General features: G+C 45.4%; 1 protein-coding gene across 2 annotated transcripts; it reads left to right on the plus strand.

Moving 5' to 3' along the window:
• Positions 1-14398: 14398 nt before the first annotated feature.
• Positions 14399-15586, plus strand: SOX1 (SRY-box transcription factor 1). Of its 2 annotated transcripts, XM_036756180.1 has the most exons (2): positions 14399-15263; positions 15321-15586. In XM_036756180.1, exons 1-2 carry the CDS (start codon positions 14399-14401, stop codon positions 15584-15586), a joined length of 1131 nt encoding a protein of 376 aa, XP_036612075.1. The 2 variants fall into 2 exon arrangements, with proteins under 2 accessions (XP_036612075.1, XP_036612074.1); XM_036756179.1 differs by having other exon boundaries at positions 14399-15586.
• The last annotated feature ends 8233 nt before the right edge of the window (positions 15587-23819 follow it).

Raw genomic sequence — 23819 nt, forward strand, 5'->3', positions numbered from 1 at the left:
AGAGAGAGAGAGAGAGGAGGAGGAGGAGGAGGAGGAGGAGGAGGAGGAGGAGGAGGAGAGAAACTTGCTTCCCTGCTAGGTCACATTCACAGAAGGTGGGTTTTTATCTTGCCTTTTGAGATCTGTATGTATGCTAGCGTGTGTGGGATGGGGAAAGGTAATCTCCACCTGATGAGATGCTTCGGGACTCTGTCTACAGTGAGTCACGCAGAACAGCGAGGGTCCGAACTTCAGGGCGCCGAGACTTATCTAAAGTGCCTCGAAGGCAGTCTGAGGTACTGTGTGGAAAGACTTCAACCTTTGGCAGAGTACTGCAGACCTCCCGTGCCCCTTGGCCTTAGAGGGAGAAGGGTATGAGATGTGAATGTCCCTACTGGGAGAAAGCTGCAGCCCTGCTGTGCTCCCTCCTGGCTCTTGCTCCAACGTCTGCTACAGGGGATTCGCCCCTTGCCACCTCCCTGGAATATCCCCGCCTGCCCACCCACTCACCCACCTACTTACCCGCCCACCACCAAACCGAAAATCACCCCGGTGCTCTTAAAAAAGGCAACTTTTACCTGGAAAGCTGTAGGTGCTTTTGTGTCCATATTACTAACCTCTATTGACTGACTTTCCTACAGCAGCTGTCATGTTGACGTGAAGGGGATTGGAGATGAGGTGGAGTAATAGAGGAAAAAAGTCATGATCGTAAACGGGAGCTGTTTGGGAAATAGGAGGCTAACAGCAGCTTTGCATTACAGCCAGAGGTGTCACACGCCCTTTCAGGAGAAGGGGGAAAAAGGAAAGGACCGAGACGAGAGAGAGAGAGAGAGAGAGAGAGAGAGAGAGAGAGAGAGAGAGAGAACAAAGCGCAAAGCTCAGTCCTATTGAGTAAAGAAAGTAACAGGAGGAAGGAAACGAGGGAGGAATAAGGAGTGGATTTACAACATTATGTAACGGAAGGGAAGCTGTGAATAGCGTCTTGGGGGTTCAAGGGAAGCTGAGGCATTTATCTACAAGGAAGCACTTTGGAAAAAGAGGGTCTCTCACAGGGTTAGAGGTGAGAAAAACCTAGGTTTTATGATGAATGGAGTGAAGAAAGGAAAAGAAGAAAATGAAATCTAAGTAATTGAGAAGGCCTGGGGGATGGGAGGAGTGAAGAAATAAACCTTTAGGCCGAAGTGCCTTGTAAATAGGACAGGTGCAGCGCTCAAAAGTGAAGGGACCTAAAAAAAGGTGGGTCCGTGGAAAGAGGGAGGGAAGATGATTTATAAAGATCCAGGAAGGTGAGAGTGAGGGGGAGGAGAAGCTAGAGGGTAGAACAGAGTGAAGGGAGGAGAAAGGGGTGTGGGAATGGAGAAGAGAGAGGAGAGAGAGAGAGGGAGAGAGAGAGAGAGAGAGAGAGAGAGAGAGAGAGAGAGAGAGAGAGAGAGAGAGAGAGAGAGAGAAAGACTCGGCTCCACCTCCCTCCCTGCTCAAAGCAGCGTCCCAGCTGCTCTCAAACCAACTGCTCAATTCTATTCACAGTCGAGACGGAACAAAAAAGTGGCTATTTATTAGAATACTTGTTTGGTATTGTTCGGCGCCACACAAAAGGCGTTTCATTATGTGAGGAGGGGAAAAAGCCCCCTTTTTTTTCCAGAGAGAAACAATAACTTGAAATTGTCTTTAAAGTCTTTTCTATCAATAATAACTTTCATTTTCTTGTCTCTCCCGTGCAGTATGTGAGTACGTGAGTGGTGCGTGTGTGTGTATGTGTGCGTGGTTTTGTGTGTATGTGTGTGAGAGTAGTGTGAGTGTGTGTGTGTGTGTGTGTGTGTGTGTGCGCGCGCGTGTGTGTTACCGGGCACTCCCGTCTCTGGTGACAGAGCCGCTCGGGAGCCTTGGCTGGGACAGGGTCTAGAAGGGGTAGGACGCTCGGTCCTGTGTATGCAGAGAGACGTTCATTACATCTAGGGTCTCTAATAAAATCTCAGGAAGGTATTTTAAGGTCAGATTGTATAGGGGAGAGGCTGTCCCTGAGCTGCTATTGGGAGGAGGATGGAACTGGAAGAGGAAATGTAAGTGTGTCTCTAACTTTTGAGGGGGTCTTCCGCCAGCACTACTTGGGGAGGGGGTGCGGCAAAGGCTGGTTGAGGGGGGAGGATGTTACAACAATGAGTTTCAGTAAAAAGTAGCGGGGGGGGGGGGTAGGGGGAGGTGTTGTCCACGCTGTTTTCAGTATAGTCTAGAAAGCAAGTGTGAGACGCGGAAACCACTGCTGAATCGCCTGCTACTGGTGTGTACATTTGCCACTGCGTTTTACATACACATAGTTTTTACATGACTTTGGGTTGACAGTCTCCCAAAGAACGTATATTTCTGTCTTTCTCTAAGTTCCTTACTATTATTTTTGAGGGGGAGGAGAGAGGTACAGGGAGCAGGCAAAGGGTCAGTTTGTATTTTGATAAGAGATCTCTTTCTACTATTCCCCAGGAATGCATACCTGGAGTAAAAGCTCTCATCTCTCCCACTGCCCTTCCTTCTACCTCTCTCTCTCTCTCTCTCTCTCTCTCTCTCTCTCTCTCTCTCTCTCTCTCTCTCTCTCTCTCTCTCTCTCTCTCTCACCCCTCCCTCCCACCGGGGTGCCTTAGAAGGGGCAACCGCTGGCTCCCCAGCGCTTCCTACGGACTATGCGGTCTCCTCGCTGGCCACGCACGGAGCGCCTCGCTTGGCTGCAAAAAGAACTATATCACTGCACTTGCAATTACATTTTAAAAATTAACATGTTGAAGCGTGGTGGCATTTAGTGAGAGGTGTTTGGGGCAAAGAATCAATTTAACTTTGACTGACCGACGGTCTTGACTATATTAATACTGCCAAAAAAAATCAATAGCAAAGACGCCCTAGACACTGCAGCCTTCTAAATTCCCATCCCCTGGCAGGGAGCATTAGAATGGATGGCTCGCATTTCTAATGCAGTCTGATAGGGCAGATAAGGTACTTCTTTCCAGTGAATTCAGGAAAGCAAAGGTTGCAACGTTCTCGATATTTCTGGCTGGGTAGTGAGGGAGAGCGTGAGCAGTGGGGAGGTGACAGCCTTACAGTCCTGTAAATCCATTAACCTGTTTACTTCCTTCCTGAGAAATCGCATCCTCGTTAGGTTTCATTATGTAAAATGCTGAGGACCCTTGAATCCATAAATAAATGCGCCCAAAGAAAGTTCCCATTATGGGTTATAATCGGTCTGGCACCGGCTCTTTCTCCCAAGCTATAAGGCAATCTGGAAGCAACTCTCCCCTTCACCCCCCTCTCCATTTCCCGCCCCCGCCTAGCTGCCCGCCAAGAGGAAAGGTTACCAAGTTTAAAAGGTGAAATGGATTTTTTGTTGTTGTTTTTCTTTTGGTCTATCAACAGGCAGCGGGGGCAGAAATGTGTAGATATTGATTGGGGGGAAGGGATGGGATTTGGCTGACTCTCTTTTCAAGAAACAGGTGTTTAAACATGATAGCAGCCTCCAGTCAATTAACCCATTAAAAACCCGTTTTATGACATTGATTTCCAAGAGCTGCTCGGTGGGGGCTTCCGTTTGGAAGCGTTTTTGTGAAAGTGTATGGGACTGGGGGAGGGCTGTGAAACTGACAAGATCCGAGAAAAGGCAGGGTCCTTCAGTGGGTAAGAAATGTTGAAGGCCATCAAAATGAGCTCCCTGCCAACTGGTGCCAGGAGCAGCTGTTCTCCGCTGTTTGGGTAGCTTAGGAGTTTTAGACTTAGGTATTGTTTTTCCTGTAGTTAATGCTGTGGAGTTTTGTTTTTGTTTTGTTTTCCGGTCCCGGTGCTAGGCCCAGTGTCAGCCTCCAGAAGCTGCGACCTGGCGGTACAGTGCACTCTCCCCCATTCCCCTCCGCCCTTTTTTTTTTTTTTTTTTTTTTTTTTTTGCCCGTCACCTACCCTCGCGACCAGAGGATTCCCTAGGGTCGGAGGCTCAGCAGCCTGACCCGCCCAGATGCAGCAGTGAAAGTGAAAGGTTGAGCTGAGTATCAATGCATCCCCCACCTAGTCTGAAGTCCAGCTCCCCACGTCATTTCTTCCCCCTCTCTGACAGCTGGAAAGGTGGGGCTGGGGGATCAGCCTCAAATCCCTAGGCTTGGGGGCCCAGGGAATCCTTCCCCCAATTTCTCCCATAGCTCTGACTGGCTTCACTCATCCTCCCTTGCCGCTCCCGGGAAGCGGCCTCTCCCGGGTGGAACGATGCCTGTGAGAATTAACAATGAAACTGCTTCGAGTGCCCAGGACCTCATGGGGGACAGAGACAATGACGGTGGCCACTACATCTGCCAGATGTGGCGCAATGTGACCCTCGAGCTAGTTTCCAACAGGAGTTTAAATCTCGATTTCTTAGGTCTGGGGATTAAGCAAGTCAAAAGACCTTGATATGAGATGAGAATGCAAGCCAGTATGTGGTGTGTGTGTGGAGGGGGTGGTGGGGTACGTTTCCCCTTCTCCCTTGCCTAGAAAATTATCTGTCAAGCTTTTTGTACTTCATCGTATCCCTCCATTCCTCTTCCCAGAAGTAGCAGGCACCGACAGGTGCCAAACTCACCGTTCGGATTGCGTCCTTAACTAAAACATGGACTAAGCAGAGAAGGGAGAGGATGGGGTATATAGACTATATAACTCTTCCCTCAGAAAAGTTCGGGCAGTTGGACTCCAAGAGTTTAATTAAAATATTCGAAAATTGAAAGGCAAATCTGTGCGTTTCTTCTTTCAACAAGACCCAGCCTCCAAAGCAAACTCAAAATACCTTGAGTTTGAGAATGTTTCGTAACATTTGCCCTTCCTTTTCGCGTTCTCAGGAGAACTCAGTCCCGTCATTGACCTTGCCTCTATTCGGAGATCAACAACTGATGTTCCTGGGCTGGGGTTACAAACTTTGAGGGAATAATTGGTCACAGGGTCAAAGGGAGGAGATGAGGAGAAGGGGAAAAAAACGGGAGGGAAACCTTTAGAGTACCAGAAACTTTAGGGCTAGGTAGAAGAGAATAATTAATTTATCTTTATAGAAATGGCCCCTATATGTCTCCTCTAATTCATAGTACTTAGATCAAGAATTGGAGCTTTTTTCAAAAACTTTTCCCCCTTATTGTTGCTTGTTTATTTTCAAAGTGATTTTCCCCAAAACCCTTTGTTTAGCATCCCCGGAAAGGAGTTAGCCGAGATTATTGGTCTCCAGCTGTCAAAGAGTGTCTTCAGTTGGCAAGAATAGTATCAAGGTAGCCGAGAAACATTTTATTTCTTCTTTAATATAATCCTAGTATCTCCACATAATTTAATCTAAACTTGATTTCTCTACTTCCAATAGAGAAGCCCAAATACGTCTCTACTTCCAATAGAGAAGCCCAAATACGTCTTTGTATGTCTAAGGAAATGCCATTAAGATAGAGCCAATAGACCATTTATTAGCTCGGAGTGTTGGGCAGCGGTGTGTGTATGTGTGTTTTAAATCCCGAATCATTGTTAGACTATTTAGACGTCTCTTTCCCTCCTTGTTTGCTGTTTTCTGAAGTAAGCGATGGATGCGACTGAAAAGGCTTGAAATTGTGTCAGAGTGATGTTTTAATCTCATTGAAAAGTGTATTAAAGGACAAGATGTAATTTATGTGAGATGCTTCGATGAAAAGAGAGATTGGAGTGGATGATCCTTTCACTCTGTGTGAACCGCATGTCATGTTTATATTGAAGCCTGTGTAGCTAATCTAATTTGCAATAACAGGGATAGACTGTAAGAAAAAAAGCCTTTATGATTTCACTTTATTTCTTTTCATATAGAAATTCCTTATGACTTGTCTCCTCTTGTGAGTGATGCCTTTTCCATTGGAGGCTAATGAGAGAGAATATGAGAAAGGGGATATGTTGTAGTTAGAATGCCAATTTCTTCTTTAGAACATACGACTCCAGTCCCCTGGGTATTGTCTTCCTTGGATTTCAGCGTGACTTGCCTTGCATTGGCTTGAAACACTCTTTTCGATTTCTTTATCATCAAGGTTCCAACAGTCCGGTATTTAAAGCTTAGCCTTAGACAGTATACTCAGGCAGTGTTACTACTGCATTGCCAGTTTCTTAGCCTGTTTTTTTCTTATGGAAGTTGTCTGCTGCTGAATCACCTCAGAGATGCTCGCTTTAGGAGTCTGAAGTGCGTATTGGTCACCCGGTTTTCCTCTGTGTTGGTGTTAGTTTTACTGCAGGTGTTGACTCTGAAAAGTTGTGCAGTTCCCTCCACCCCCAAAAGCACACCCACCTCCACCACCACCACCACCCCCCCCCCCCACACACACACAGAAGTTTGTTACCGGGCCAATCCTTCCTCAAATTTTATATCTAAAGCCACACAAACCTGCTGTTCAGATCAGATACTTTGTATTCTTATTATTACATCTAACACATGCATTCTTTATCAATAAAAAACTACACGTGTTAGAAAATTACAACTTTTGTATAACGTAAAAAGGTGTATTCAAACTGTTAATTACAGGGATTTGTGTGAATGAAACTTTAGCAGTGACCCATTTAATTTTGTGGTAATTACTGACAAAATAAGACAAGGATGAATCACAATACAGTATATTTATCTTTCAGGAAGATATTGTGCTGGCATAGTTAAGTCAGCGTGTAAGGAAACAGTTTTTAAAAGGGGAAAACATGAATATAAACGTGGATACAAAGATCAAATCCTAAAACCATTTGTATTAAAATTTGAAGGAGGGTCTATTCAGATACCTTCTGAAAAACCCAACTGAATTGAAGTTAGCACTTTCCAAAATTCAACGATTCTTGAACCGACTTCTCTGATGTTTCTTTTGGCCCCGCCTAGTGCAAACTCAACTGAAGAACCAACTTGGATGTGACTTTAGTGTATCCTGAAAAGCAGAGTGACAGAAGGGTGGTGATATCACCCAAATCAACAACACATTCTAAATAAGCATCACACGAAAAGGGGAGGGTTGTGAACAAAAGGGTAGGGTCGTCGAAGTGTAGGACCGACAACGATTCCATCACCAATTCCCTTCACCAAGTCCGAGAGGTGATGAAAAATTCACACTGAGGCCCTTTTGGGAAAAATAACACTTCCGGGTAGTGAGTCTTAATACCAAGATTTTGCTCTTTTGCAGGACCCTTAACCGCTGGCTTTTTTAGGCAATTAAAAGTAGGCTGTATAGACTGACGGTACCTTTCGTTTATTTTAAAAGAAATTTTACCAACCAGAGCCACACATCTGCCACTGCTCCGGCAGTAGTGTAGGCCAGGCGAGAAGGCTCTGCTCCACCTGGAGACTGCCCTGAAGCGCCAACCAACAGGAAACAGGCTCTCTTGCCATCCTCTGCCCTCCAAGTAGCCGGGTGAGCTGGGATACACTCCCTAGCACCTAAGGGCTTGGCAGTCTGCATACCTTTGGAATCAGCCTAATGAGTAGACTAGCCATGATGAAAATTTAATAATGATGAAGAGAAGAAGACTGTGTTCGAAAGCTGTCATTTTTCGATGCCTTTCTTCTGGTCCGCAGTGGCCAGAGCTTTAGCCCTGTGAACATGTATCCCAACGAGCGCGTGTAGAAAAGCTAGCGCCCCGGTGTTCTCCAATCCTGCGCGTCTGACTACTGAGCAGGAGGGCAAGATACCACCCTGGAAGAGGGCAAATTTCGTTGTTTTGTGAGCGTCCAAAACGAATTTCACTCTAAAGTTGGGCTCTCGCTTCTCTATTCCCTTCTATTGGTTGAAACAAACCACCGTTTCAAAGGATTGGAACTATAGTATAACTTTATGAGGAAATAGTGTGGACAGAGTGAAAACTATTCTTATCTGATGGTTTTAGAGAGAAAAAGCAGAAAGTCTAAAGAGGATTTGAGTGAACAAGCAGTGTCCACTGAGGTGAAAGGACCCTGGCACCTGGTGGGTACACCCTCCCCACCACTCTTCCAGCTCTGCTGAAACAGAGAATGCAGTTCTTGTCCAGGGTCCCGGTCTTTTCCTCTCCTTCCTTTTCTTTCATTCATAAACCTGGTGGCTATAGACGCAGCTTGAATATTGACGTCTCTCCCCCAACTGCTCCGCCGTTAACCCAATTACAGAATTCATCAAGAACTGTGTTGAATTATCTCTTTCCATACAGTATCAGCATTAGCCTAATTAAAAGCTATAATGTCTGATATAATGATTAAATCGTTAGCTCTGCTGTAGGGAAGCAATATTTTGTTTTCCCTTCAATTAGAAGCTGATTGAGGTTTTCAGAGCAGGTCAGCTGTGAAATCTGAATTATATGTGTGAATACTGCTCACAGGGTGAGCCCCTACTCGAAAGCTCCAGAGATTCTCCAAATGCTTTCACCCAGAGAGCTAGGAGGCGACAACAAAACACACACACACACACACACACACACACACAGAGTCTCTCTTTCTCACTCTCTCTCTCACACACACCATTTGCTCCCTGATTGTGGATTTAGGGATCTCCACGCTAATCGTTGGAAAGAAGGCGTTGTTGCTTTTGGATGGGAGGGACTTTATTTTGCCTATCCTACTCCTCCCATCCTTTTCCTACTCTTTCCCTTCCTTTCCTCAGATGCTAGTGGAGCATCAGTCTAAATGTGACATATTTTTAGTCGAAGGCAATGATCGCATACTTACACACTGGGAACGATTAAAGACCTCTCTTGCTCTGGTTGCTATCCCTAATGGCGTAGATGTTACTCTGAGTTTGATAATACAGAGCGATTCTTTCTCGTTTTCTCCTATGCCCTTCTCTCTTCTCCTGTTCCCCTCCCCCTTTGCGTGACTGGGGCTCTGTCCATTGCCGTTTCAGAGCAGTGTTGGAGATAGTAGGAGCTTAAGAAGGATTTAAAGAGAGACGACTGTGTGTAACCTAGGCACTTCAAACAAGAAGAGAGACAAGAATTTCTATCTAATGTAACGCGAGTGTTCACACACATCGTTACTTGATTTGGAAGAGCCTTCCTGGATGAAAGTGTATGGAAATGAGATAACCGGACAGAGGACAGCAGCAAGTGTCTGCTGACGCTCTGTGTGATTTGTCATAGGGAAACCTTTCTTAGCTCTAGCAGGACAGAGGCGGCTACCGGGGTACCCTGACTTTTTCCAACGACCAGCAGACGGCGATCGCGGCCCGCGCTGGGACTTGGCGCCAGCAAGAGTTCAGGACTCATTCCCAGGAGCAGCAGCTTGGGAGCCTGGCGTGTCCCGCTCCCTCTTTCTCTATTCCTCTTCCCCTCCTGCTCTAACCCCGCCCCGTTCCCCCCTCCCCCCCATCCGTTGCCGCCTATTCTGCGGCCTTCACTCCTTCACCTCCTACTCCACTTTCTCTTCTCTCACATTCTAGCTTTCTTGTTCCTCTTTATGGAACCACATGATTTCTAAGTTCCTATCTGACTCTAAAATTATATTATTACTTTTTTCCCTCCTTCCTCTCCTTCCTTTTTTTCCTACCCCCTTCCCCACTTATACCTCCTCTTTGAGTCCCAAATCCTCTCATTCACCCTCTTCTTCCTCCTACTCCTCCCTCTCTGACTCCAGTCAAAGTGCAGTTTCCTGGATGCCTGTACCTGTACAGTCCGTGGTTCTCCCTTTGGGGGACACAGCAGTGATTCTCAGAACAAGGTCTCACCTGGGAGCCCTCAGACGCCTTCCTGATACCCTTTCCAAAAGACAGAACCATTCGACTAATTGCTTTTACTGCCACCTAACTCGGAGAAGAAGGTAGAGAGCAAAGGGTTTTGTCAGCCTGGTGAGGTGCAGAATAGGAAGGAGGCATCTGGCAAGGTGGGGGTGGGGCAGGGTGACAAAGAGGGATGCAATTTGGAAGAATTAGTGAAGGAAGACCTTTTTGTCAGATAACACCCCACGGAGTAAGCTGCAGTCATAAGAGAAGTTACACCTTTGTTTTGCAGCTCTTGGAGTCAACCTTTCATTGTCCCCCCAAATTCATAACCTGTGGCATCAGAAAATTTTATTCCTTTCCAATAATCCATATTGTCAGAAAATCAGGAGATCACCTTCCTCTCAGCCACTCAACTACTGCAACCATAAACAGAAACAGGTATATAAGAAGTCACAGACACTTCAAGATGTAAGGTCTCTCTACTGCTTGGAGCAAGCAGCTTACTCCAGCATCAGAAAGCAGTTCCCAAGGCAGGAAGTTTAGACCCTGCATCTGGTGGGCTGATGCCGCTTTATAATCTTTTAAATACTCTTTAGTATTGTAAGTGTGTGGGGCTCATCAGTACCTTAGTCAATGTTTGGATTGCCTGATGATCTTCTTTTGGGACTGTTCCCAGGCACCAAAGAAAAGAAAAATCCAAGGCATCCTTCCTCCCTTATCAGATTTCTAACTTGAGATGGTCTTTAGAATTTTGAGGTGAAAGGGAAATTCTTTTGAGGACCAACAATTTACTCCAGACAAAGTTGCTCGGGTTTCCAGGTGAGGAAACTAGTGTTGAACAGTATACTAGGGATTGAACTATAAGTGTTACCTAGCCTTTTCTGAAAAAAAAATCTTATGTTTCTTTGACAATACTATACAGTATTCAGTCATAGGAAAAGTCCTTCCAGTCTTAATATAATCCTTGGTAAATGAAGCTACTTATCTGGTCCTGAGCTTTTTATTGGGTTGGGGACTATTTAAATATGGCTTGTGAGATTTTTTTTCCTTTTTTTTTTGTTGAGTTGGAAGGGAGGAGGTCAAGATGTAAAAAGAACTAGGGGGTGGGCTTCCAGAGGAAATTACAGAGGGGAGTTAGTAGGAAGATTCTCTTAGTCCTCATGCCAGGATGGGAGGCACGGAGAGGTCTGGGACCAGGTGCCCTGCTGTTGCCTGATTGGCACAGGCAGTATCTGTCAATCAACTCTCACTTGGCAACAAGTTACACCTGCAGCTTGAGTTTAATACTTATCAATGCAGGCACCCATACTGTGTGCAACTGCTTGGGACCCAGTAACATCCAGCCACTAAACAGGGTATATTTTGAAAGCCTTGAACGCTAAGTAATAGCATGATCTCATTCAAGGCTAACCCATTTACTTCTATTTAAATGCTCTGGGAAACAAAGGGTAATGTCGTATTTGGAAACAATTTTCTGGATTGTGGTAGGAAAAAAATCTAGACCAATTCAAAGTCAGCTATGCAAGATCCAAGAACTACAAAGCATTCCTGTGATGCACACTGGAGTGCAGGGTGTTTATAAAATAAATTGCTCTATTGATATGGAAAATAATGCACCAAGCACAGTTCATACAAAGTATTTTCAGGGGGTCTCTGGCGACTTATTTTAAAATCTAATTTGAAAAGCAGGAGGAAAAATCTTTCAATTGCTAAGTGGATAATATAGTTTATAATTTGTAAACCATTTCTTTTATTTCGGTCTTGCTGACTTTCTAAGATATACTGAATCTCAGTGCACACCCATTTTCTCTTAAGTTATCAAAGGAGAAATGGGTATGTCATTCTGACACAATATCCTTGGTGGTTGTTGTTGGTTTTTTTTTTTTTAAAGTTCATTCACAATATAACTGATGTTTGTGGATAAGGAGTGAAACAAATCAAAAGATTTAACAAACTCTCCCGAATGAGAAGGTAGTTGAAAATGAAGCTTTTAACCTGAGTATTTGGTGAAAAATAAATATGAAATAACATTTCTTTTCTAATATAATTACATATTATTTGATGAGTTTACTATTAGATGCTGAATGCCTGAAATGAAAGTAGTGTAATCTGTACAGAGAACAATTCACTGTTGCCTTGCATACAGAAGCAACCCTGCAATAAAAAGAGAAAAAACCTGTAGCAGTAATAATAGTAATTGAGAGGAAAGAATCATTATTCCTTACCTTAGACAACCATCAGGGTCAGGGAAATTAACAACCTTACAAAAAAGTAGAAAAGATGTCACATGTTCACTGCCCAACATGCTGAAACAGTTTCCTTATGCCTATCATTATTCTTCTTATTATTACATGTTTATTTCTATTAGAGAATGGACATCACATTGCTATGGTTAAGGTTATACAGGGCCAGCCCTTTCCATATTTTTCAGTCTGCATAAAATAAATAAATGAATGCGAACTTGTAACTCCAAGAGAAGGAAGTAGATGAGGAATATTTGGGGACCGCTGATTTCCACGGGGCCGTTTCCATGTTTATGTAGAAACAGGAATTTCCCCTACCCCCAGGTTCTTTTTCAGACCTGAACCTAGGAAGCTCTTAAGTACCAAGAATATTTGCAATTAAAAATGATCACTTAAAAATGGAGGTCCCTACTTTGGAAGCTAGGACTATCTTCTTTACAAATAAGGTTATGTTTAAGTCAACAATCAACTTTCCAGTAAAGTTGATTCAGTGTTTGGAAAATTAACAGTAAATCAGTAATCCTATTGTCAAGTGCTGCCATTCTTTGGTAGACCGTATTTGCCAGGGACAACTTTAGCCTTCAGTATGTTCTGTCTTCAAACTAACTTCATGAAATTGTTGCTTAAATGGTAAGAATCCAGCTGTACCTTGCTCATATATAACCTTCCAGGTGTTTTTTTTTATAAGAGAAAGGAGAATGTCAATGGAAAGAGGAAGAGGAGGAGGAGAAAGAAGGAAGAGAGAAGAAGGGAGAGAGAGAGAGAGAGAGAGAGAGAGAGAGAGAGAGAGAGAGAGAGAGAGAGAGAATGTTGAAGCTCTCAAGCTCTCATCTCCAGAGACCAGGACAGGCAGGCTGCTCCTGTTGGAGAAAGGTTGACTTTTTTTTAACTTTTAAGGCCTTTCCTTTGAGTACTTTGAGTTAGAGACATTGGAGAAATAAGGAACTGCATCAGTCAATGGGGTTATCAAAAATGGTAGTAGCCATATTAAGAATGGGGAACAAGGAAAAATTAAGCTGGGAAAAAGGCTGAATAATCAATGGCCCAAGATTGGACGGCCCAGATTTGAAGACACACCATAATTGATAAAAATTCATTTTTTCCAGTTTCTTTTGTGCTTTCTCCACTTCTCTCTCTCTCTCTCTCTCTCTCTCTCTCTCTCTCTCTCTCTCTCACACACACACACACACACACACACACACACACACACCCTCCTCCACTCTCTTTCCAAGACTGAGCTGAGAAGCACCCATGCCAGCCAATCTCAACTTTTTCCATGCTTTAGTCGGACAAGGATCTCTGCGCTGTAATTTCTACCATTTCAACCTTGGTAAGGTTCGTATTATTACGACCTTTCTTTTTCTTCGCTTTAAAATCAAATCATTAATCATTCTGAGAGCGCCAGTGGGGAGAGTTAGGATGGCTAACTCCTAGTTCCCTCGCTCTGGAGGCAATGTGGCTTGTGTGACCCCCCTTCTCAGGCCCCTCCCTCCTTCCCCTTCCTTCTTTCCCTCCCTCCCTTCCTCCCTCCCAGAGTTTATATATCTCACCTCCCCACGTCACTCGACAGCGCGCCATGCAAATAATCCCCCAGCCGCAGCTCTCCCATTGGCCGCAGCAAACTCATTTAATGGCAGCTCTGTGCTCAGCGTATGGCTGCTGGGTCCCTGGCTCTGTGTGTGTCTCTTTCCCTGCTCCTCCTCTTCTGATTCCCCCAGCCGAGAGGAGGGAAACCAGAGAGAGAACAAATTACTGGGCAACTTCTCTCGGGCTCTAAGGTGTTTCCCCCCCCTTCCTTCCTTTCCTCTCTCTCGTTCTTATTCCCCCTCTCTCTTTTATCTTTCCTCCTCCTCCTCCCTGGTACAATTTTAATTGCATCTCCCCCCACCCCACGTTTGGAGGCGGTGGCGGTATAAGTGCTTCTCCCCCCCCCCCCCCCCCGGCACCTGGAACCCGCAGATGCAAATCACACGCTCCTCTCCTCTCTCCCTATAGAAGTTGTAGCCACCAAGTTTTAAAGTCTTTAAAGAATAATCGAGGAGGAGGAAGGAGAGAAGGGAAGAGAGAGCGAGTGTGTGAGCGAGCCAAAGAGAGACAGAACACTCCGAGCCGAGCGAGCGCCTGGGTACATCCGCCACTCACTCCTCCTCCCAAAGTGAAGCAGCAACTTTACAACTGATTTGCACCTGTTTGAACAGCTCCAGCTAGAGAGGCGACAGCAGCAGCGGCAGGAGCAGCAGCAGCAGCAGGAGCAAAGACACACCACCCCTGAGCCAAGTGGTTTTTGCACGAGGAAAAAGTTTTCGCCTGCAATTCTGATAGCCACTGAGTGTGTGCTTGGTTTTTGTTTTTGTTTTTGTTTTTTCGGTTGAGTTTTTCCCTCTCTAATTTTCTCATTATTAACCATAGGATCTTAAAAAAAATTTTTTTTGACATCTCTCTCCATTTTTGATCGTCTCTCTGTCTTCCTGGTCCTCTATGCTTCACGCCTTTTTCGCCTGGTACTGGTGAACACTAAAAGCCGCTTGAATGTACAGCATGATGATGGAAACGGACTTGCATTCCCCCGGTGGGGCCCAGGCCCCCACGAACCTAACGGGCCAGACCGGGGCTGGCGGAGGAGGAGGGGGCGGCGGCGGCGGTGGAGGAGGAGGAGGAGGAGGCAGTAACAAAGCCAACCAGGACCGGGTCAAGCGGCCCATGAACGCTTTCATGGTGTGGTCCCGGGGCCAGCGGCGAAAGATGGCCCAGGAAAACCCCAAGATGCACAACTCGGAGATCAGCAAGCGGCTGGGGGCCGAGTGGAAAGTCATGTCCGAGGCAGAGAAGCGCCCTTTCATCGACGAGGCGAAGCGTCTGCGGGCTCTGCACATGAAGGAGCACCCGGATTATAAATACCGGCCCCGACGAAAAACCAAGACCTTGCTCAAGAAGGACAAGTACTCGCTGGCCGGGGGCTTGCTGACAGCGGGCGCTGGAGGCGGAGGCCCGGCCGTCGGGGTAGGCATGGGAGTGGGAGTGAGCCCTGCGGGTGTGGGCCAGCGTCTGGAAAGTCCCGGAGGCACTGCGAGCGGGGGCTATGCGCACATGAACGGCTGGGCCAACGGAGCCTACCCGGGCTCGGTGGCGGCGGCGGCTGCCGCTGCAGCAATGATGCAGGAAGCGCAGCTCGCCTACAGCCAGCACCCAGGCGCCGGGGGAGCGCACCATCACCCACACGCGCACCCCCATCACCCCCACCACCCGCACAACCCGCAGCCTATGCACCGCTACGACATGGGCGCACTCCAATATAGCCCCATCTCCAATTCGCAGGGCTACATGAGCGCCTCGCCCTCGGGCTACGGGGGCCTTTCCTATGGCGCCGCGGCTGCCGCAGCCGCTGCAGCCGGCGGCCCACACCAGAACTCGGCCGTGGCGGCGGCGGCTGCTGCAGCGGCCGCGTCGTCAGGTGCCTTGGGCGCGCTGGGCTCCCTGGTCAAGTCCGAGCCGAGCGTCAGCCCTCCGGTCACCTCGCACTCGCGGGCTCCGTGCCCCGGGGACCTGCGCGAAATGATAAGCATGTACTTACCCGCCGGGGAAGGAGGGGATCCCGCGGCCGCATCGGCGGCAGCGGCAGCCGCGGCGGCGGCACAGAGCCGACTGCATTCGCTGCCCCAACACTACCAGAGCGCCAGCACTGGAGTCAATGGCACTGTCCCCTTGACACACATCTAGTCTCAGAGACAGCGATCGAGCGAGCGAGCGACCGCGCGCTAGAGTTAGAAAGCGAACGAGAGAGACTGGCAAAGAAAAAAAAAACTTACATTGCAACAAACACACAGCAAAACAACAAACTTGTACCTCTGCGATGGGACTGTCGCTCCCCAACCCCCCTCCCTAACCCTTGTCCCCTCCCTTCTCTAACCTCCTAAAGCCTCTCTTACCTCCCCCTTCCCACTACCGCCGCCACCACCTGGACTTCCTTTTTGTACAGAATGTTTTGATGTTCTTGTAAAAAAAAAATCCCGATAATATTAATAATGAGGAAAAGAAGGTAACAGTTGCTCTATTTACCTTTTTAGAAGCTCCTGGGAACTAGTTGTTGAGACTAGTTTTGCGTTTTAGAATGAACTTCGGTGTTTTATTGAGACTTTTTGTACAGTATTTATCATTCATTGAGGAGGCATATAGCGTTTTATTTGCTAAAGAGAAAAAAAAAAACAGACAAAGATATAGGCGATGCCAACTTTTATATAACCGCTGGAGCATTAACTCATCCTTGCATCGCTTCTGTATGGCGCTTTAATGCCTAAGATAGAGTGATGGGGAACAGTTCTCATTTGTTACAGTTGTAGTAAAGCAACTCCGAACCACACGTTAAAGTTTTTTTTTTTTTTTTGGTAGTTGTTACTGCTTTTTTTTTCTGTTTATTTATATAAAGAGACATCTCCCCCCCCCCTCTCTTTTTTTGTTCGGACTGCGACATTATGTTCTGGGTTTTGTAAAACTTTCTGTATGTGAGATCTTACCCCCCCTTTCTTTGTTTTGTATGATTTCTTGTAAATGCATTGTGATTTTTTTTTTAATTTAGGCGTTTTGGAAGGTGGGGGGGGGAGATTCAGATTGTGTACATAGTTTACTAAGAAGCCTTTCTGCTAAAAGAGGGAGAGAGATAAAGAAAAACCTCAAAACCTCCCTTTCCCCTGGATTTTGAGTTAATAAAATTTTAAGTGAAAAATGTTTTTCTCCACTAAATTTGAAATGTACTGATTTTAATCATATGTATAAACACCCTGAAAAATAATTGGTAAATTTGGAGAGGGAAAGGGAGAAAAGTTAATCAGGGTGAGCCGAAAATAACAGAAACCGCCCCCTTTCCCCGCAGGAGCCGGAGGGGAGATTTCTAATAGTCGATATCAAATGAAAGGGGAGAAAGTGAAAAATCAATGAGGCATAGGTTTTCAAAGGAGATTATTTTTAATATCTATTACGTGTTGTTAAGGAAGGCAAAATATTAAAAAAAATATTTCCATAGTCTGGCCCATTCGTTTGCTTGTTTTATCTGTGGAAGGCAATATCCTGGTGTGAGTTTACTTGCTGTGAAGCTTTGCCGCCTTAAACTGGTCTAGGGTCCAGACTGCACTTCTGTGTGGAGGGAGTGGGAGGGGGGAGGGGGAGGGGAAAGACCCCAGTGGCGGGACTGGGCCAGGGATGGGGGACAAAGACAACGGCGGTGCACATGTGCCCCTGTTCCTCCTGTAATTAACACGATTGCAAGCAGAACTGATCTAGCTGGGTTTGGCTCACAGAAACACAATCTGAACCAAAAATATACTCCAACTGAATCCCCGGTCCCTGTTCTCTGTCCCTTCCCCTGCCCCTCCCCTCCATTGGGAAAGGGTGAAACATTTTGTGGAACTTTCAAAATAACAAAAAACCCTGCGTGAACTGGGATGCAAGTTGCTAACAACCGGTGTGAAAGCTGTCAAGCTAAATGCTGTGTTTGTTCCTAACAGGATCCTAAGGTTGTTTAATGCTTTAAAAAAAAAAATGAATTCTATTTTTTCTAGGTGTTTATCGGTACCTTGCCATTTTTTTTCTGGAATTAAAAGTTTTCTGTAAAACTTTGTCTACTAGTAATTTGACAGCATTAAATATTGCATTTAAAAGTAATCTGTAGCAAATACATTTTGAAACTAGTCGTGATATTAAGATAAAATTATATTTAAAAGATCTTTTAAAGTTCAGATCGGGAAATGTTGGTTTCAGAAGCTTTAGGCCCTCCTTCCCTTCCTGACCACCCTCCCCCCACTTATTTCTCAGCATTTTCTCTTGGTGGTGAATGAATCCGAATGTGGGTAAATATTAGCTGGGGAAAATAATCAAAATCAGACTGAGTTAGAAACTACAATTTAAGTCTAACGTCGATGTTTGACCATTGACGAGTGTCACTGGTTGGAGTCGATCTGAAGCATTTTGCTTACACTGCTCATTCCTTAAAGCGGTTTTCGAAATTTCCATGGACCATGTCTATTGTTTTCTAACAAAGTAATAAAAATGTTTTTTTTAAGTAACTTGGTCCTTTGTTAGCCCTTCAAAAGTGTCCCTAGAAATGTGTGTGGCGCTTATAGATGGGTCAGCGGAATAGTCCTACAGTAACTTAACTTCCATGGACACAAAGACCCCTCTGAGAAACCCTATGCCACTCTGTTCGTCTGAGTCTGACCTTTATTTTGGAAACCGTTATATGAACACGCTGAAAACATACTTAATAATCTTGGAGTGCCTTCCAGAGCTTTACTGGTGACTCTGTCCGCAAGGCTCCTGAAGTTTCTCTGTTTGAAAGTGTATGCATGTGTACCAGTCACACGTATGTTTATGGTGTGTCTATGTGAAGACATGGTCAAGCAGGTGTAGTCAGAGCCGGTGTCTATATAGTCTTAGGACACCCCCCACCTGAACGTTACCCACATACGGAGAAGCCCATTGGGTATCTGAGCAAAACTGAGGTGTTGGCCTTAGCTGGAAAACCTGCAGAGATCAAAAAGTTCAGACATACTGGTAGAGATGGGATGGGCATCTGAAAGCTGTTTAGAAAAGTGTTGGCATTTAACTTGGTTTTCATCTTGTATACCTAAAAGCTAAGACTGCAGCAGCTGACACTGGGCCGCTGTCCTCGCCGCCCTCTTTCTTTTTTTTCTTTTTTCTTTCTTTCTTTCTTCCTTCCTTCCTTCCTGCCTGCCTTCCGTCCTTCCTTCCTTCCTTCCTTCCTTCCTTCCTTCCTTCCTTCCTTCCTTTCTTTCTTTCTTTCTTTCTTTCTTTCTTTCTTTCTTTCTTTCTTCCATTCCTTACTTTTTCTCTTGAGGTTCATGCTGGGGACCAAACGCTTGAATAGGTCTGCCCAAAAGCATCTGTTGAAGGGGAGAAGACTTTTTCAGGGAGCTGATTTTTTTTTCACAGTTCAGATACCAGTACTGAAACGGTGTGATAGAATTGTAACGCCTCCATTTTAAAAGTGTAGATAAATGATTAAGATAGAGCTGTGCAAGCTTTTGAAAGGACCCCAAGAGGGTCCCTCGGCGTTCAGGTGATAAATACCAAGCATTCTATGCCCAGGGCACTGCCAGGTTTGCATAAAGTGATGCCAAGCTCCCACTGGCTTCTTGCTCCTCTTTGGATCCCAATTTCTTTTCAAATCTTGGGTAAGATGTGGAGAGGCTGTGTACTGAGATTAAAAACAAAGTTTCAGTAACTTTGTTGTGGAAGCCTAGGGGGTGAATTCTTGAATTCTGTGTACAGTGGGCGGTTGTTCGTTGGGCCTTGTCTTCTGAGCTTAGTAGGGTTTTAAAGCGACTTTGTTTCTATTTTGACTCCCTACTTCTTTTTAAAGAGAAAAAGTTGTACCCTAACCCCCTCTTTCTTACCTCCCCTCCCCCAACCCTCAATAGCTAAAGGAAATGATTTACAATTTCAAGAGCATTTATGGATTCAGTGAGCCTGAACTGCAGATGTTCGTCCCATTAAATGACTGACAGGTTTATTAAAATAATGTATGTATAGGAATAATAACACACACATACATGCATTTCATTTTCCTCACAAAGAAAGGGAGAAGGTTTCGTTGGAAAGAAATTCCGGTTAATTAGGGAAATTCTTTACTTGTGCCCAGCTGGAAGTGAAGCTCTAGAATTCCCTGTAAGTGGACTGGTCAGTGGCCACCCCATTCTTTCCCTTTCCTTCCCTCCTCCTCCTGCGCTCTTCTCAGGACCCCCTGCCCTTCGCCGGGGGCCCAGGTCCTCTCCAAGGAGCCCCGAGTGATGGCTGCCTCCTACCCTCCCCCCATGCTCTCTCCAGAGCCATCTCCTCCTCTCCAGGAGCGCCCTGGAGGGAATGGAACTAGAAGCGTTGGCGGCAGAATTTAATAACAGGTTTGATTCCTTCGAAACTTCACGTGAAAAGCAAACTTGGCCTTGGCTGTAACTCTTCTTCCAGGGTGACTGTTTAGCTGTTTTGAAAGCCCCGGCCAGATGGGGAGGAGGTGAGGGGGCGGGGGGGTTGTGCGGGTCCCCCGGGGAGCCGCGTTTGCCTCCGGTTCCGAGAGAGAGTGAGAGAGAGGGAGAGGAGGAGGAGGAGGAGGAGAAGGAGGAGGAGGAGGAAGAGAGAGAGAGAGAGAGAGAGAGAGAGAGAGAGAGAGAGAGAGAGAGAGAGAGAGAGAGAGAGAGAGAGATGGGGTGTTATGGGGTGGGATTGGTGAAAGTATGTGACTGGGGGCCTGGGAATATGGGGTCTCCTATACAGAGAGACTCTCCAGGGATGGAAGCTGGGAGGATGAGGAAAGGGGGTAAAGTGATGCCTTGAAAGACGTTTTAGGAAGCATATTGAATGGCAAAGGGGCGGTTTCTGTGTCCCCTCCCCCATCTCTTCCTTTCCCTCTGCTTTTCCCCCATCCTTCCTGGATAGCCTCAGCTGGAGCCGAAAGCCCGAAAGCGATTTCCCTGCTAGGGAGGCTCGAAACAGTTCCTTCCTTCCTTCCTTCCTTCCTTTCTCCCTCCCTCTCTGTCTTCCTCCCTCCCTCCCACCTCCCTCCTCTCTTCTCTCCTCTTCCTCTCCAGCTGTGAGCCCGCCCGGCAGGCAGCCCAGCCCGAAGGGACCCCCGCTCCGCCTGGCGGTGTTAGAGCGCCTTATGAGCCACAAACTCTAACCCACCCAGGGAAACAAAACATCTCGTCTGGAGACGCGTTGCACAGTAAACACGGAACTGAAATGAGGGCATTGGCGTCTGCTTTGGCATTCAGCTGTGATAGGGATGAGGGGGGTCATTTGAGACTGCAGTGCTCACCCCCGGCCCCTTCCCAGTGAGCTCCTTCACCCTTCTCCCCCGCATCCTTCATGGTGTTCTTCTCGCACCCGGTATCCCTCCCCACCACCTCCTCCACTTCCTCTTCTAGTTTCTTCCCCCACCCACTCTCATTCCCAGACTCTCTCTTCTCTCTTCCAGTGCCCCTCCTTCCATTCTCAACACTTTCTCCCTACTTTTTCAACCATATTGCCTATTCTCACTCGTTATAAATGTTGCTACAAGCTATTTCCTGATTTATCTCCTTTGGATTCCTTTCTATTTCCTTTATTCTAGTTTTTATTTCACCTTCTTTCCTTTTCCACTTCTAATTTTTCTACTCTCCCTTCTCTTCCTCTCAATACTATCCATTTCCTTATTTTTCTTTTCATCTTATCTCACTTTATTCTATCTTTTCCCTTTTCTCACATGATCCACTTTCCCTGCTTTTCCACCACTTCTATTAATTACCCTTTTGATTCCCAATTTTTCTTCACCTTTCTCTGTTATTCCTTTTCCTCCTATATTTTTTCTAACACTTTCACTTACAACCTTCTGCATCTTTCCTTTTTGTTCTTTTCAGCCTTTTACTTTTCTCCTCCTATAGTTCTTCCCTTCCTCTGTTTCCTCAGTAGACACCCTTCGGTGGGCCTTCCCCATGGGGAACTCATTTGGAAAATTCTATGTTAGCATCTCTGGAGATAAGGGTGTAATGTCAAGGTCAGACAGATGCTAGGGATGCAGAGTCATGTCTTTAAGCATCTTCCTTATTCTCTTCCCCACTAGTTTCTGCCATTTCCCCCTTCCTTGGTCTTCTATAGGACGGGTTCTGTCATTTCCAGGAGCTACATTAGGAAGCCAGAGATGGGGAATCACTATCTACCCAGAGCTCCCAGTGCACTCAACTGCTGCTGAGGCCAGGGTTGGGTGTCAGCCACTGGGGGATTAAGATGACTGATGCAAGGGAAGGAGGCAGAGTGTTTTTGTGTTTAAAGAGAGCAGGATTAGTGCAGAGAAAGTCCTGACCCTGGGGTCAGCTGTGAGTCAAACCCTTTTACAATCACCCAGCGGAACAAGCACATTGCTGGGATGTAGCCTGCAACAAGTGGGTGAGAGGGGAAGGGAGGAAAGGAAGAGAAAGAAAAAAAGAAAGAGAAGATAGAAGAAGAGAACTTTGTCTCACCCTTCTCCTAGAAAAGAGTGGACCTGGGGACAAGAAGAATTAAGAGTTACAGTAAAGAAATGGAGAGGGAAAAAGGCTAGCACAACCCACAGGAAGAAATCTGTTTGGGGCTAGATCTATGCTTATAAAGATTCAGAGTGAAAATACCATAGGACTGCATGTATGTATAAAATATACATGGAGGAAGGGGAGCATAATTTTCTTGTTTCCTCTTCTGACTTGGGATACCCTCAAAGAATGAAAAACAAAAAGGATGATGGTGTCCTGTCCTGGAATTCCTGGGTGGACACTTCTTCCCACAATCTTCTCTCCAGTGATTGAATTAGATCTATTGATAAACACAATTATCCTGCTTCCAGAAGCAAAAACACAAATTGAACACCCAACATCACAAGCACTCTCTTTCACTTTCTTCCGCAAGTTCTTCACAGACAACCATGCCTCCTTTTTCTTTCCAAATCCTCTAACCTTTGATCTGTTTTTGGCAAAGCCAGAAGTAGGGGGCTCAATGTGTTATTAAATGTCTAGAAACTGTGTTACTCTGCCCTCCATCCAGAATGACAGTTATTTGGGATGCAAGCTCATCAAGCAGGGGTGGTTGATAGCTGATGGGGTCTGCTCATAATCCCTATTTTTCTTAAGGTTCTGTGTGAATACTGGAGTTTGGTGGGGAGGATTCACTTGGTAATATTTCAAGAAGAAGCAGAAGGGCACCTGATGCTGACAGATGAGGAGGAGAAGTCAGGAGGAAAATAAAAGTGAAGGAGAGAGAGGGAGAGTAAAGGAGGAAATATGGAGAGAGGGAGATGGAGGAGGAAACGGGAGAAGAAAGAGAGGAAAGAGAGAGGAGGATAAGGAGAGAGACAGAGATTGAGATAGACAGACAAAAAGAAACGGAGACAGAGACAAAGAGAGACAGAGAGAGAGTAGGGAGGAAGGAGAAGGAGACAGAAAGGGACACAGAGAAAAAAAAGGAAAGAAAAGAGAAAATAATAAAAGAACAGAGAAGAGAAAGAGAATACAGTGAAAAAAGAGAAGCAAAAATGGTGAAATAAAATAACAAAACAAGAAGAGAGCAAATAACAAGAACTTGTGAAGAAGAGAAAGAAAATGGCAAAAGTGGATAGGTTAAAAAGAGAAAGAGAAATAAAAATAATGAAAGAAACAAAAGAAAGGAAATTGCAAGAGGAAAAAGAATGAAAAGAGCAAGAAAGAAAATATAGAAAGTGGAGAAAAAGAAGAGAGAATGATAGAAAAAGAGTGAAAGAGAAGAGGAAAGAAAAAATAAAGAAGGAAATATGGAATTAAAGATAATATTAGAATAAAAAGAAGAGAAATTAGGAAAAAAAGGAAAGATAAAGAGAAGGAAAGATGGAAAGAGAATAAGAGTTGATTTGCTTTAGCAGTCTGAACAGGAGCCACGATAAAATTAGGAAGAATTTTAAACAAATATTTTAAAACTTGATGATGGTAAATAAATAATTTGTTCAAAGGCAGGGAAAAATAACTAATTTGGGGTGTAAAAACAGTTGGTGTGCCATCATCTTTACCAGTAACCAAGATTTTCATTAGCAAATCAGAAAGCTGAGCATAGATGGAAAGAAAGAAAGAAAGAAAGAAAGAAAGAAAGAAAGAAAGAAAGAAAGAAAGGAAGGAAGGAAGGAAGGAAGGAAGGAAGGAAGGAAAAAAGAAAGAAAGAGAGAGAAAGAAAGAAAGAAGGAAAGAAGAAAAGAAAGAAAGGAAAGAAAGAAGGAAGGAAGGAGGGAGGGAAGGAGGGAGGGAAAGAGGAAAGAAGGAAGGAAGGAAGGAAAAGAAGGAAGAAAAGAAAGAAGGAAAGAAGGAAGGAGGGAGGGAAGGAGGGAGGGAGGAAAAGAAAGGAGGAAGGAAAAGAAGGAAGGAAAAGGAAAGAAGGAAGGAAGGAAGGAAGGAAGAACCCTGAACTACAATGT

Source organism: Trichosurus vulpecula, chromosome 4, assembly GCF_011100635.1.
Source record: "Trichosurus vulpecula isolate mTriVul1 chromosome 4, mTriVul1.pri, whole genome shotgun sequence".
Classification (NCBI taxonomy): Eukaryota; Metazoa; Chordata; class Mammalia; order Diprotodontia; family Phalangeridae; genus Trichosurus; species Trichosurus vulpecula.

Coding starts and splice junctions, on each gene's coding strand:
- SOX1 (XM_036756179.1), top strand. CDS start 14,399: ATGTACAGCATGATGATGGAAACGGACTTGCATTCCCCCGGTGGGGCC.